This window comes from Takifugu flavidus, chromosome 4 (genome assembly GCF_003711565.1).
Source record: "Takifugu flavidus isolate HTHZ2018 chromosome 4, ASM371156v2, whole genome shotgun sequence".
Classification (NCBI taxonomy): Eukaryota; Metazoa; Chordata; class Actinopteri; order Tetraodontiformes; family Tetraodontidae; genus Takifugu; species Takifugu flavidus.
Window position 1 is genome coordinate 13,784,925 of NC_079523.1, and position 15,803 is coordinate 13,800,727.

Sequence of the window (15,803 nt, forward strand, 5' to 3'; positions counted from 1 at the left end):
TCTGAAGTTGGGTCGGCTGGCGTTTGAACATCTGGAGAAAGGAAACATCATGTTCTACTCAGAAGACCTGGAGCGATGTGGACTGGACGTCTCCGAGGTGTCGGTGTACTCAGGAGTTGTACAGAGATCTTCAAGAGAGAGAGTGTGATCTTCCAGAAATCAGTCTACTGCTTTGTTCATCTGAGCATCAGGAGTTTCTGGCTGCCGTACATGTTCCACCGTTACACCAGGAAAGACACAGTGGTTATATATAAGTGCTAAAATATTCCAAACCAAACCCCTTTTCCAGGTTTACACTGTGTGCAAAAAACAATCCAGCCACATCTCTTGATGACTTCCTCAGGAGAGCACTAATGAAATCTCTCAAAAGTGAAAATGGCCACCTGGACTTGTTTGTTCGCTTCCTTCATGGTCTCTCTCTGGAGTCCAATCAGAGGATCTTGGGTGGACTGTTGGATCAGAGGAACAGCCACCCAGAAACCATCCAGAAGGTCCTCAACAATTGAAGGAGGAGAACAGTGATGAAAATCTCCCCAGACAGAAGCATCAACATCTTCCACGTCTGATGGAGATGAAGGATCAGTCAGTCCATCAGGAGATCCAAGAGTTCCTGAAGTCAGAGAAGAAATCACAGAGGAGACTGTCAGAGATCCACTGTTCAGCTCTGGCCTACCTGCTGCAGATGTCAGAGGAGGTTCTGGATGAGCTGAACCTGCAGCAGTACAACACCTCAGAGGAGGGACGACGTCGCCTGATTCCAGCTGTGAGGAACTGCAGGAAGGCCGTGAGTAAGTAAAGATTTTGGGGCCGGACATCGGCGTTTAAATCAAGCGAGTGGATCATGTCAGGTAGCAATACCCCCTCCAGTGGTCATTCCTTCAATTCTTTATCTCCATTGCAGCGTCCATAAATTAAAAACAACAACAATTCATCCAGAAATGTTCAACACTGGCTGGATATAAGTTCAAAGGTCAATCCAGACAAACCAACATAAGGCAGGAATAATAGGAGCCACAAGTTAACTGACTATCATGAAATTACTGTCATGTCATTAAATAACTTTTGTTTGTTTGTATACATCGTATTCAAACGACAGACAAAAAACACATTTTAACTAATGACACGTGACTATTTTGCTTCATTTGAACGTAAAAACAGCCGGCCTCGTTGGTTTTAATGGGTGTTTTAGGTCTTTGTGGCGGTTCCGTTTGGAGCCTTTATGTGACCCCAAAGTTGTTTGACCCTTTCCACACCCGTTAGGTGGCAACTTCATCACTAGCAACAAAAGGTGCAGTGAAAATGATTTGAAGGGAAACAGGCAGATATAACAGAAGCTGAGGGCAATCGATGCAACCAGAGACTCTGATGTCATCGATCGGATCGCTGAATTAAGACTTGACGCACCATCGTACAAATTGGATGAAATGCAAAATATCCAAAGAGCCGATAGACAGATAAAAAGATGCACGTTTCTTTAAACCATTTGCTACAATCATTTTAAATATTGAGTAATTATGAGCTGTTCTAAAATAAGACAAATGTTGAGAATAATTCAGTTGCATTTCAGATCTGATGGTCGTTCAAACTGTTGCTCTACGGTGTTGAATTTAGCTTTTCCAGGAAATGAGCTACATTTGTGTTGAGGTAGATTCTCAGATAAGTTGATAGAAATCCCAAAGTTTGACTCACTATTTTTGTTTCATACACAACAGACTGTCTGGTAGTTTTCTTTCAAGAGTCATTGGGAAGTTGTGGCCTCAGCAATGACGTCAAACCCTTCTCATCTACGGGAGCTGAGCTTAAGCTGGAACCAAAGCCTGACAGATGCCGACGTAAAGTTACTGTCTTCTGCAATGATGCATCCAAACTGCAGACTGGAGACGCTCAGGTCAGGAGGCCTTGTTGGTTTTCTAAATTTCTTTACATTTTCTGCTTTCTCTTCATTTTCAGATTTAGAAATGTGTTTTTATTTGCCCCATTTATTCCTTTTCCAGGCTGAGTAACTGCTGGTTATCAGAGATCAGCTGTGACTCTCTGGCCTGGGTGCTGAGGTCCAATCCCTCCCATCTGAGGGTTCTGGACCTGAGCTAATCAGTCTAGAGGATCCAGCAGTGAAGCTGCTCTGTGGTTTTCTCCAGGATCCTCTCTGTGAGCTGGAGATGCTCAGGTCAGTCAGAGATGATCCAGTACTTTCCCAGGTGTAACTAGTTAGACAATAACTGTTTCCATGTTTGATCTTTGTTATAAACGTAGTGTTACAGTTCTCAGAAAAAAAGACCACACAGGACAGATTTGCAGTATTAAATTGGTTGTGGAAATCTGTCCCATGTGAGGATGGTCATCAATGACTAGAAAGGAAGTATCAGTTGTAGATTTGTCTTGTTTATTTTAGGCTGGCCACAAAACCGCCCAAACATTCAGACCAATCAAAAATGGTTCTTCCTGTCTTTTAAAGATCAGAAGGAAAACTAGAAACCCCAAAAAGAAAGCTGCTGCAGTGTGCCATGCCCCTTCTCTACTGAGAAAAGCCATCCCAAAAAGAGAAAAGCCCAAGTGTGACGTGAGCACCCTGTTAAACCTTGGTACCGAAAGCCTGCAGTCATTCTCATCTTAGGTGGCTTCATTCCAGCCAGAAGCCCAAACCTGCCTCCCTCTTAAAGGGGCAGCAGGTCAGTCCACCACAGAAACCTTCATGAAGATCTGAAGCTTTCAGCATCCACAATTGTTGCACCTCACTTCCATTGGAGTCCAAATCAGAAGTCAACAAGTTGATTCTACACCGATTCTACACAATGCAACCATTTAAAAAAGGTTTCCATCAATAAGTTTTCACACATTTTTAGATAAATCTGTTTGTTCATCGCCTCCTTCTGTTGTAATGATCATTGAAAGAAAATGACCTTATTTGAGTTTTTCTCCTCACAAATATGACTTTCTATGAACGATGCAATAAATGCAGCTTGCAATCTAAGACAATATGGAAGTATGTGTATATAATAGTAGTGGAAGTAGCTCATAAAATAATACATTTGCTCTTCTCATCGAATCTTTCTATGTTATTAAAGAAAAACCTGCTCTTAGTCAACAACATCTAAGACATCAACCAAAAATCCTAATTTTATATAATCTACTCTAAAACAGTAGAGAAGACTCTTTCTGCAGAGACACTGGTGGCAGGAATGCAGAAGTATCACCTGCTCAACTTGGAAGGTGGAGCAGAAACCACCAGCTGAGAAGGTCCTCAGCGAGAGGAAGTGGTGGAGAACCATGAAACTTGCTAAGCTCCACCTCAGCTCCAGAGACGGGCTGAGCTGGAGCTGTGGCACCAGGTATCGCCCAGAAGAGCCTCCAACAAACAAGCTCTTCTCTTGGGAGGAGAGGGCTTTGAATCTCAGCTCAGTGTGCTTGTCTCTAGTAGGTGGCAGCTGCACCTTTTCCTGAGGTCCTTGTTGATGCCTGAGGGGAATTGATGCTCCTGCAATGTTTTCTGGCAGCATTGAGCTTGCAGTGGGGCAATCAAACACACTGTGGGGGGGCTCTCTTTCCTTCTCTCATCTGGAGAACAAGTGACACCAGCTGCCAATCATTGTTGGAGAAATGTGCAGTCAGGGGAACGATGCGTCCAGACTATAGCCACCCTTCCAGCATCCAGCAGGTTCTAAAACCTTTGATTTGGTTTCACCAGAGAGTGTAGGGATTGCAGGGTCGCTGCAGCATCGCCCACAAGCTATCAGGAGTGGGTCGCTTTGTCCCAACTCCTGACAAGAGTTGAGTGCTATTGAGAAATGTGGTCTCACAAACTTGGAAGGTATTTTGCCCCACACACACTTTACATGCGCTGTAGATCTTGTCCAACCGCCCTGAAAGAACCCAAAATAGGAACATACGGCAGATAAGCCAGTGCAGGACCAGAGGTTTGTTGCTTGTAAGCTGTGTTTTGCTCTGGTACATGTTGATTTTTATTTGTCTTCTTTTAAATAATTGTTATTTTAGCCTAAGAGAGGCTACAGTTTATCAGAGACCAGCTGTGATTCTGTGGTCTCAGCTCTGAAGTCCAACCGCTCCCATCTGAGGGTTCTGGATCTGAGCAAAAACCGTTGCAGGATTCAGGAGTGAAGCGGCTCTGTTCTGGACTGGAGAGTCCAAACTGTAAACTGGAAGGCTCAGGTCAGTCTTCATTTTTCTACCTATATACCAGCTGCTAAGATGGTGAAGTGAGGCTGTTCTCAACACTGCTGTGATGCACCACATTAAAAAAATTCCTTGGAATATCGTGAATTCAGGTCTGACCCATCTAAGAACTAACGTAGGTTTAGTACTGACGCAGATAACATGCAGCCCTGCACCGTATAACCTCATCCTGCATTTTTCAGGTTGATTTACTGCAGTTTATCAGAGATCAGCTGTGGCTCTCTGGCCTCGGCGCTGAGGTCCAATCCCTCCCATCTCAGAGAACTGGACCTGAGTCAGAACCGGCTGCAGGATTCAGGAGTGAAGCTGCTCTGTGGTTTTCTCCACTTTCCAAACTGCCGACTGGAAACTCTGGGGTAAACACCATTCTCAAAAATGTCCATTATTCCATCCGAGGGTCCTCACACTTTCTGAGTGTGTGTGTTGTGCCCAGTTCCTTCAGGAGGGAGGGCCACACGGGGACCACTTATTCATGATAAATTGATTTAAGGACAATGAAAAAGCCGACAGATGGTAACCAAAATTAGACAAAACTACGTGAGGGTGCCTGGTAGACACCAGCCAACGAGGAGGGAGATGGTGAGGGAGACAGGAAGTCATCTAAGACAGGTTGTGCCTTTAAAGATGAGCCACAGGTGAGATGGATCTCCATGATGAGATGGGAGGGAAAGAGGTGGGAGAACCTGGGAAGAGTGAGGGCCAGAACAATATATATTCTCCTTTGGAACAGTGCAAACCTGAGAGGTTGGAATTGTGGTAATTACATATTACTATCATTTTTTAACCTGTAACTAAATTAAATATTTACAGATCATGCCTTTGATTAACCTTTCAGATTAATACTGGTTTCACTTATAACCTTATAAAAGTTTCCCTTCTTTATTTAGATTAATGCGCTGCAGCTTATCAGAGATCAGCTGTGGCTCTCTGGCCTCGGCACTGAGGTCCAACCCCTCCCATCTCAGAGAACTGGACCTCAGGCTCAACAATCTGCAGGTTCAGGAGTGAAGCTGCTGTCTGATCTCGTAGAGAATCCACACTATGGGCTGGAGACATTGAGTCAGTAGCTGGTTGAAGCCAGTCAACTCCCGCTCCTCTGCTGCATCACTCACTGACCACTGGTGAAGAGCATCTGTGGAAACATCTGCCGTCTACTCCCTCCATAGATGAAAAATTCAGTTTTTAAAAAGCGCTGGTGGACTTTCAGGAGATCAGTCCGTGGTCGACAAAGCAGAAGCAGCTTCGCCTTGAAGTTAAATTAGTTCCTGGTATCACACAATGCATCTTTATAAAGTTCTAAATGGCTCCTCGGCCACTCTTAGAAGCATGAAAAACTTCTCTTAATTGTCTCTTCAAATGTCTGTATTATACATTACTATTTTACATCATGCCTTCAGAATCTTTAGGGTTTAGTATTTACTGTCTCTGTGACATGGAGCATTGGAATATTTCAGCTGCAGCCAGCAAAAACCCATCAGAATGACGGCTATCGGTGGGAACCGCAGCTCATTTGACTTTAGTCAATCTGTTCAATGTTATAGGATTTATTGCAATCTAATAAAACTATGAATAAATGTGGGAAATAGGAAATAAAAAGAAGCAAAATGACCAAATAAATCTCCCATGAATACAGTAAATTTTAAGATGTCAAGAATGCAATATCAGCTTAAATTTAATCAAACATAAAGTGAAAAGGCCTCCTTTAAGTTTACTGCAAAAATAAACACAAAATCAAGAGCGACACGCGCCAAAAACGTCTCATTCTCTCTTCTGTCTCCACTCATTCTTTTATATTCTCTTAAGATAATGGGGACGGCGTCGTGTGATAACAAAACAACCTAATTGGGGACTTATTTTTGTTGCAAGAACTTTGGCTCTTCAGAAGTTTCTATGTTGGCTTCCACAGATTGTGCATCCACTAGAAACTCAGTGTTTTTGAGGAACTACCAGGAGTGGCTGGAGTGGAGGCCAATGACGCTATAGCTACATATAGCTACATATAGATCACCGTTATCCTCAACCCAAAGACCACCAGTTGGCACAGCAATACTAAAGATAGGAGGTTGTTGTCGTGCGCAGCGCAGACGCGGAGTGATATCATGCACAAACGTGCCCTATGTTCTATATACCGTATGTTCGCGACCAAAGGGCGCACCGTATTAAAAGGTGCAGCCTCAGTTACGGGTGCTATTTCTGTATTTAACACATACATCAGGCGCTCTGGATTATAGGGCGCGGGCATGGTAAAACATACCGCTACCATAGCTTAAAACAGGCATGCTAGCGTGTATTTAGCAATTTTGCGAAAGCCGGCAAGACGAACAACCGACAACAATGTTTCCAAAACTAAAATTTTCGTATTTTGTTATTAAGCCCCGGAGGGCTGAAGCAGGACCGTTGTTAAAAATGTATCAGTCCACGCTTCCAGTTCTGGTGCAACGTCCAGTTCTAAATGTATGAATCCGCGTATTGACGTTTCAACGTCCCATCAGTAAAGGGAGAGATTTGGATATAGTCCCCCTGAGGTGGTGTTTTTAGAGCAGTTCTTAACAACTTTCTCTTTTCCTGATAAGAGGTCCAAACATTATTTCACTTCCCTATAAAATACTCTAAAATTTGCCATTCAAGATTTGTTGTTATGAAGATAAAGAAATGCAACATTTCCCCCAGAGAAACGATGGCGATGGAAAAAGCCCTGGCTGTGTGTGTGCATCACAGCAGGCGTGGGTTCTCCTCTCTGGAGTCATGCGGGGCTCCTTTGAAGGGCAGATGAGGAGGTTGGTTACAGATTCCCCTCAGAAAGATGATTACGGTGCCAAAGGTCATCACCGGGGTAACCAGGAAGAGGCAGAGTCGGTCTACTGTACGAGCGATGCCGCTCCAGTTATCCTTCTCCTGTCAGGACCAGACATTTACGCCACTTTTGATCTTTTTAAATCAGACTTTGGGTTGAGGACTCTGAACCATCTGAGCTGATTGCAGCACGGCGTCTTCCCCTCTGGACTGCATGAACTCTTTTATTTCACTCAAAAGGGACAAAAAAGGAAGCACAACGTCCCCTGCTGAGCCATCGGATTTCTGTTGTAGCAGCAGGTCACCATATTCAGTTGGCAGCTCCTCCAACAGAACCTTGAATGTTCTGAGCTGTTTCGCTCTGGAGCGGATGCTGTTTCTGATCTTCACCACAGGAGTCATCACGTGCTCAAAGCCCATCACTCTGGCACATGAGGCCTACAGACAGCAGGAGCCCCGTCTGTAGTGGGCCGCTCATAGCGGGAGCCCCGTCTGTAGTGGGCCGCTCATAGCAGGAGCCCCGTCTGTAGTCTGCCGCTCACAGCGGGAGCCCCGTCTGTAGTGGGCCGCTCATAACAGCAGCCCCGTCTGTAGTGGGCCGCTCACAGCGGGAGCCCCGTCTGTAGTGGGCCGCTCAGAGCGGGAGCCCCGTCTGTAGTCTGCCGCTCACAGCGGCAGCCCCGTCTGTAGCAGGAGCGGCCGATGAAAGAGCAGCTTCCTCAAGTCTGGCCTTGACCCGTGAACAAGAGTCTGGGTCATAATGCCCCCCCCTGGATTATGAGGCGAGGCAGAGGTGACCACCGTCCTCTCTGGGCTCTGGCAGGTGGAAGAGCTTTACGAGCTGTATTGTCTTCAGTGGCGGCTGTGCCAGGGGGTGGTCAACATGAAGAAGGCCTTCGCCAGGTCTCCGCCCACCAGAGCCTGCAGAGAAAGCCTGCTGGAGCTGAGCCGCAGCCACAGACACAGCCTCCAGGTGTGGACTCACACTTTGGTGAAATGTTGCCAGTCTCACGTGGTGGGAGTCATCAACACCAACCTGAGACCTTTTCCATGCGTTACAGGACATATCAGAAATGGAAAGAGAGTTGGAGATCCTGCTTGGAGAGCTCCATATCAAAATGAAAGGTTGATGTCACCCTTTAGGATGCTAATTCATCCAAAAGTCCTCCTGTTCTAATCCCAAGATGAACCCAATTTCAGTCTAATGAACAATGTGTTGACATAGAGCCTTTAAGATGTGCGACCTCATGTTATAAACACTGTTATTACGCGCAGGCCTGATCGGTTTTGCACGTCTTTGTCCCGGAGACCAATATGAGGTGAGATGTTCGAGCCCAGATTCCCCGTTGATGGTTCTGTAACTGACTGGCGTGCGCGGTCTCGCAGGTGACCGTGCAGCTGGGACGCCAGCGATGGAGGATCAGAGGAAGGATCAAGTCAGACGACACCCAGTCCTGGGAGGAAGAACACATGGTTTTCCTTCCCCATATCCACCGCAACTTTGAGATCAAGGTTGGAATTTGTTTGATTGATGGGAATATGGGTGGTGCCGACACCTGGAGCGCCGGGCTGGCCTCTGAGGAGCAGCAGCCCCTCTATGAGGCCTGCACCCTGTCTCCAGTGCACCCTTTAGTTGCTGTTTGTTTCTCTCTCAGGTGATGGAATTGAAGGGTCTGAGCTGGCTTCTGGTTGGCATGGTGACGTGCGCCAGTGCAGACTTCTTTGTGTCAAAGCCGCAGCTGATGTTGGTGGACATCACAGAGCTGGGAACCATCAAACTACAGCTGGAAATCGCTTGGAAGTACGGATACACACGCGCACAGAATCCCAGTTTTCTGCTTCCCAGAAAGAACAAACCTTTTTGTTTTCTTAGGTTTCAAACCTGCCTTCCATGTTTGCTTATCAGTGTTTGTGTTTACACCCCCAAGTCCCTTTGACAGCGGCGAAAAGATGAAGCGGCTGTCGCTCAGTCGGCTCTCGGTGTCCGCCAGAAGGAATCCGCTTCACGGCCGGACAGCAGGACACAGCCCCTCTTTCACTGTGAAAAGTACTTTCTGGTGAGCTCTGAAACACGGTGACAGAAATCTCCTAACCAAGCAATGAAATGGTCGTGTCCTCCACCACGAGCGGCTGAAGGGGTGACATTTTTGTGGAAAATAGATGTATTTAGTCCTCAATGGTGTGATTCTTTTTACCGTATTTTCACGACCATAAGGCGCACTGTATTAAAAGGTGCAGTCTCAGTTATGGGTGCTATTTCTGTATTTAAAAACATACACAAGGCGCACCGTATTATTAGGCGCATGCTAAAACATACAGTAAAAAATGACAACGGAAGTAAAACAGTGAGTTTCGACACATTTATTGAACAAAATATTCATTCTTCTGCCACAAAACCATCAAAGTTTTCATCTTCTGTATCTGAATTAAACAGCTGCGCTATTTCAATGTCCAACATCCCGAATTCCTCTTCTTCATCATCTGAATCAGACTCACCGACCGGTTCCGGTTCAGCGTTGATTTTTGTGAAAGCTCTTCCAATACATGAAGACAGTATCATAGCCCATGCGTCTACAATCCACCCGCATATGGTGGCATAACCTGCCCGCCGCTGCCTCATAGTCTTTGTGAAGGAGTGTTCGCCTTCCGTCACCCAGCGCTCTGTCCGTTTCCGTGGCAGCCGAAAACCACGGTGAACAACGACTTCTCGTGCCCCGTTGTGCGTATTGCCACCGTGCCGGTCCCTTTTTCTCCACTTTGTGGGTCAAAGGGATGTTAAAAGTCAGAGGGATCTCATCCATGTTGGTGATGTGGCTGGGCGCGGTTATCTTGTCGCGGCAGTAGGTGCGGAAAATGGCCGCCCTCTCCTGGTTAGGGTTAGTGTTAGGGAAGATGGCCACCCTCTCCTGGTTAGGGTTAGGGTTAGAGAAGATGGCCGCCCTCTCCTGGTTAGGGTTAGGGTTAGGGAAGATGGCCGCCCTCTCCTGGTTAGGGTTAGGGTTAGGGAAGATGGCCGCCCTCTCCTGGTTAGGGTTAGGGTTAGGGAAGATGGCCGCCCTCTCCTGGTTAGGGTTAGGGAAGATGGCCGCCCTCTCCTGGTTAGGGTTAGGGTTAGGGAAGATGGCCGCCCTCTCCTGGTTCGGGTTAGGTAGGGTTAGGGTTAGGGAAGATGGCCACCCTCTCCTGGTTAGGGTTAGGGAAGATGGCCGCCCTCTCCTGGTTAGGGTTAGGGTTAGGGTTAGGGAAGATGGCCACCTCTCCTGGTTCGCTTAGGGTTAGGGAAGATGGCCGCCCTCTCCTGGTTAGGGTTAGGGTTAGGGAAGATGGCCACCCTCTCCTGGTTAGGGTTAGGGAAGATGGCCGCCCTCTCCTGGTTAGGGTTAGGGTTAGGGAAGATGGCCGCCCTCTCCTGGTTAGGGTTAGGGAAGATGGCCGCCTCTCCTGGTTAGGGTTAGGGTTAGGGAAGATGGCCACCCTCTCCTGGTTAGGGTTAGGGTAGGGTTAGGGAAGATGGCCGCCCTCTCCTAGGTTAGGGTTAGGGAAGATGGCCGCCCTCTCCTGGTTAGGGTTAGGGTTAGGGAAGATGGCCGCCCTCTCCTGGTTAGGGTTAGGGTTAGGGAAGATGGCCGCCCTCTCCTGGTTAGGGTTAGGGTTAGGGAAGATGGCCGCCCTCCCTGGTTAGGGTTAGGGAAGATGGCCGCCCTCTCCTGGTTAGGGTTAGGGTTAGGGAAGATGGCCACCTCTCTGGTTAGGGTTAGGGAAGATGGCCGCCCTCTCCTGGTTAGGGTTAGGGAAGATGGCCGCCCTCTCCTGGTTAGGGTTAGGGTTAGGGAAGATGGCCGCCCTCTCCTGGTTAGGGTTAGGGAAGATGGCCACCCTCTCCTGGTTAGGGTTAGGGAAGATGGCGCCCTCTCCTGGTTAGGGTTAGGGTTAGGGTGCGCAACAGTTGTCCTTGCGCGTATGGAGAGATGCCGCCTCCTCATAAAGCGAAAACACTAAGTTTGCTCGATTGCCATTTTCAGCCGCATATTCGATGTCCTGCAGTTTAAAGTAAGCCTCATTCATACGCGTCTCGCTTGACCGGCGCCATTTTAGGGGATCCTTACGCGTAGGTGTGCCGCTAATCGATTGGTGGAGCGTTTACCGTAGTGCACCCACCAAAGGCGCACAGCAGATTTGGAACTCAAACCGCACCGTCAATTTTTGAGAAAATCTCAGTGTTTTAGGTGCGCCTTATAGTCGTGAAAATACGGTATATATACGCCAAAATGATGCTGTATCTTTGCCCCGACGGTTTCTGGTGGATTGAAGGTCTGCGGGACATAAACACGTGCACCTCTCGCCCTTTTCTCAGTCAATGGCACGTCGGCTGCAGGAGGTCGAAGGTATCTCAGCAGCTGTGGAGTCTGCGAGCCGTCACGATACCGGAGGTGTGTCTCCGCTCAGCTACCCCTTCAACATCCCAGACCCACCTTTCTGTCCAGCAACAACCCTCAGAACGCCACCAGGTTTTGCAAGTTTTCTTTGCACCTTCATTCAGTGCTCTGTACATGTAGGATGAGTTTAATATTGCCTGTGTGCACCATTAAGCTGAGGTTTTGTCATTAAGTTTACTGAATCTGTTCTCTGAGATGATCGGTGCATGTTACTGTTGATTAGAACAAACTCATATATGTTATTAATGCCACTGTTTTCCATTATGTTGGTGATGCAGGTCCAGCACACCTGATGTTCTCAGAAAGAACCAGGCAGGAGAACCGGGACCCGGGACACATAATACAGATCAAGATGCGGATGTTACACGGGTCAGAAATCGATATAAATTAATAGTGAAAATGTGCATTTTAACAACTTCCCAGGAGGGGGCAGTAAAACGGTGTTTTTCTGCCACTAATATACAGATTCTTTATTCTAGTCACCAGATCACATTATAAATATTACACAGAGATTTTGGCACCCAGAATCAGACTCAATGTAAAACTTTGATCATTTAAAAAACAACACAACAACCTTTTGAAGTAATTGACATGGTGGGAAGGTCAGCACTACTGTTCCAGTCTTGGTCGGGGGTGTCAAACCAGTGTGGAATCTTTACTTTTCTGCATGACATAAATACATACACCATACATTTAGATTAGCGTGGCTACACATTCTCATACCTCCCCGTTAGCTTGTGAGACCCTTCCCTTCGTTGGTCCAGGACTCCTCAGAATTTGAGCCACATTCCTTCCCTGCCTTGCCCACTGTGACTATTCAGCCTGCTGCAGCCTGCCCTCGCCTCCTGCTGCCCCTCCGGAGACCAGCGTTGGCCAGCACAGGGCCCGGCCCCTCAGGATCGGGGCCCAGATATCAGAGCTCAGTAACCTGCTTCCCAGCCAGCCCTGCTCCGAGCAGGAGCTACGAGCTCTGCGGCACAACCTTTTGCACCTGGCGACTATTCTGAAGGTACCCCGAGTGGATCTCCGGGTGTTTCTGACCACCACATGTGCCCTGACACTTGCGCTCTCCCCCAGAACGACCTTTCTCTGTTGAGACCCTCCTCGCCACAGGAGACTCTGGGTTTAGAAGAAGTCCTGGGAAGCTTTGACTTCCTGTCACATGACATCAACGCAGACGAAGACGCTTCCTGTTTGGGTACCCTCAGAAAACCCGGGTGAGTTTGAGGCACCCGAACAACAACGGACAATAAAACCACGGGATAACCGCCTCTTTTTCTTTGGTGAAACGACGTCAGGTCTTTCCTGGAGCTGGACGGCGCATGGCTGACGTCGGGGGACGACGGTCTGGACCAGGCTCTTGAAATTCACCTGGACATTTGCTGCATCCTCCTCCTACAGTACAGCAAGCTCAGTCCTCACCGCTCTGAAAGGTCCTCGCACACACGTATTGGTGTCTATTTAGCCTTTGCAACATTTTTGCTGTCATTTTAACGCTGCTATGAACACGGAGAGGGACGGGGCAACACCTCCGCCCAATCACAGAGCTGCACCCTGTTGCTTGTCTTCAGTTTTGAGTTCAGTAGTGCTGACAAGGGGAGCGAGGAGCTCGGGCCTGGACGCCATGCTAACTGCTGCACCGTGATCTTTCCCCAGAGGATGAGGGCGACCCGCTTCAGCCCCAGCAGACAGGAGCTACTGCAGGAACTCTCTCTCCAGGCTGAAGCGCTGCAGCGCGTCAGCCACCTCCTGCTAGAGAAGAACAAGATCTCTTCCACTGACAGTTCGTACAAGTCGTTTTGATCCGCACGTTTACACGGAATGGTTTTGAATGTGATCTTCCTCAGTCCTGCCGCAGGTCCAGAGAACCAGGGAGGTCCTGCTGTTCTGGGAGGCCTGTGTGAGCGGCAGCAGCAGCTCCCCCTTCCTCTGTGACGCTGACAGCTTCTGCGCTACGCTGAGGAAATGTTTCACGCACAAGGTGGAGGCCAAGCAGCCGGGCCAGGCGGAAAAAGGTGCTCTGCGCACGTGGGAACGCCGCCGGTAAAGCTGCTGCTGCTTTAACTGATGTGGAACGTCGTGTCCATTGTGCCGCAGTGTTCTCCCGGCTGCTGGGGCAGCTCCAGGCGCCGTGTCGCACGGTGCCGGACCTCCGGCCCGTCTGCTGCCCCGACAGGGTCACGCTCTTCCAGCTGTCGGCGTACCTGAGGCGCTGGGGCGTCCAGGACCTGGGCGCACACATCACACGCCTCTCCAAAGAAGGTCGTCTAACAGTTCAGACTTCTCGACCGGGCGGTGCGGGTCTTTACTCATGGTAGTCCCGGCAACAGAAGGCGCTGACCCAATGTGTGCGTGTGTTTCAGAGCGCATCCTCTCAGCTCTGAGGAGCCCCAAAAGGAGGCGGACCCTGAACAAGCTTAGGGGCCAGCTGGTGGCAGAACTCCTGCCCGGGGTGTGCACGCTGCAGACCCTCGCCGCCCTGCAGGTGGACGCCAACCACAAAGTCAGTAGAGCTGCCTGCAAGTGTCTCTGCAGAGCCGCCGGCGTCCAAACCTTCAGGAACAAGGTGTTTATTGAGGTCCAGTCCTGTTGAATCCTTTTAGCCGGCAGCATTGTCAGAGAAAAGGGCGTTACACACGGTATTTAACCGAGTCTACCTCCGTGCTTCCCTCTCAGGCTGTTATTTATTACACTGAGAGTTTGAAAAGTGATGATATTCAAACCAAACAAGGCTCCTGTTTGGCTCTAAAGTGTCTCAAGGTAGTGAAAACGCTCAGAAATGTACGTTCAACACCAACTGCTGAACAGGTCTCTCAGGTGTGTGTGTGTGTGTGTGTGTGTTCCAGGCGACGGAGAGCGTGGACCACATCACAGAGATGTGCAGGGCGACAGATGGAGCTCTCCGCAGCGCTGCTCGAGAGACCGTCCTCTCCTTTGGTACAAACATGAGCAATTTCTCATTTAATTTGCACTTAAACACACTAAACCTTCTTTGACGTCCTGTAGGTAAAAGGGGGTTTCAGGCCTTCCAAAGGATGGAACAGCTCCACATTGCTGTGGAGGAGGCTGTCTACATAAACCAGGAGACGGAGATCACCGTTCTATAGGGGATCTCTGCGGCTCGTACGAATTCACTCGTCATAATGACGATTGCTTTTTAAAATCGCCCTAACCCCGAGGATCCTTCTGCCCTTTTCCTGCAGCTACAGCAAATGTAAAGCTTCATTCGTGTTGTTGTGACCGCCATTAAGACTGATGATAAACGTACTACCTGTACGACTGAGAGGTCTTCTCTTCTTTCTCTGCTCCTGCGGCATTACAGGCAGCTGTCGCCCTCTAGCGGCTGCACGGTGAAAGTGCTCGCCAGGAGTCGCTGAACAGGCTGTGTGTGCGTGTGTGTGCGCGTTTGATTGTTCAAGAATGTGTTATATAGTGTTTAAATCGATATAAACAGCCGAGCAGAACATAGAGAGGACCTGTTTTTTTGTTCCAATAACCCCAGGTAAACAATCTAGTGGTTTAAAACAGCCCCCCTGAATAGCAGAATAGTATTATTATTAAATTTATGGTTATAATTATGATTATAATCACGGATCAAACTTCAGAGGATTCATCTCGTGTCCTGCTGAGATCTGCTCACACCACCGTGAAACACACTGAGAAGAAAACCTTTATTTAAATTAAAACCAAAACTATAGTGTAGATTTGAGCAAAAATAACACTGTGACAGGAGCCCCCCCCCCCCCCCCACACACACACACACACCTGTAGAATCACTTCATCCTGTGTCCTACAGCTGACAGCACTTGCAGCAATGACACACAAGGAAAACGAGCATCGTGGCGTTAAACAAAGCCCTCGAACAGCAGCACGATGAGGACGAATGCAGATCAGGAACCTTGTGCATCATCACGTCACGCTCATCAAAGAAATCCATCCTTATTGCACACGCAGCCACACCTCAGGACCTCTCTACCGGCGGGAGCAAGGGGGTCGGATACTGATGGGACTGCTGGATCCACAACAACACGCTGGTCTGTGATCAGCAGATGCACCGGCTGGAAGCAAAAGCCGTCATTAGTCCGTGTCCTCCACGCGTGGGAGACCAAAGATGGACAGGACTAATCCCACCGGGGCGTCTCCCAGGGCCAGCAGGCTTCCAGCAGCGTGACGCTTTCTAGCATTGGGAAATGTCCACACTGTAAATTCTGTGGCGACGGGCCTTTGGCTCGGTCCAATCCACCATGTAGGGGGGTGCAATGGGAACATTTTGGTGCACTTGTGGCAGTCACAGTAAATGAATGAGCCCAATCCTGTGCGTCCCAGGTGGACGCACCCCATTCCCCCGTCGTCACACACACACTGGACACATCGTCCCTCTCC

General features: G+C 48.6%; 2 protein-coding genes across 2 annotated transcripts in view; one reads left to right on the forward strand and one right to left on the reverse strand.

Annotated features, from left to right (window-relative positions):
* Positions 1-7,686: 7,686 nt before the first annotated feature.
* LOC130523982 (RIPOR family member 3-like) lies at positions 7,687-14,696 on the forward strand. Its single transcript, XM_057029643.1, is given in 21 exon segments — positions 7,687-7,707; positions 7,772-7,957; positions 8,046-8,109; positions 8,260-8,303; positions 8,371-8,496; positions 8,640-8,785; positions 8,913-9,024; positions 9,027-9,041; positions 11,339-11,492; positions 11,699-11,789; positions 12,185-12,224; positions 12,259-12,429; positions 12,498-12,637; positions 12,719-12,820; positions 12,968-13,203; positions 13,268-13,435; positions 13,518-13,682; positions 13,784-13,986; positions 14,097-14,180; positions 14,267-14,357; positions 14,427-14,696. Coding segments are annotated over 21 exon segments (2,460 nt in total). The 3' UTR covers positions 14,528-14,696.
* A 381-nt stretch (positions 14,697-15,077) lies between these two features.
* blcap (bladder cancer associated protein) overlaps positions 15,078-15,803 on the reverse strand; it is a 1,354-nt gene continuing 628 nt past the window's right edge. The window contains exon 1 of the mRNA XM_057029232.1: positions 15,078-15,803. This exon is cut by the window's right edge and continues 628 nt beyond it. The gene's annotated coding sequence lies outside the window, so the exon portion shown is untranslated.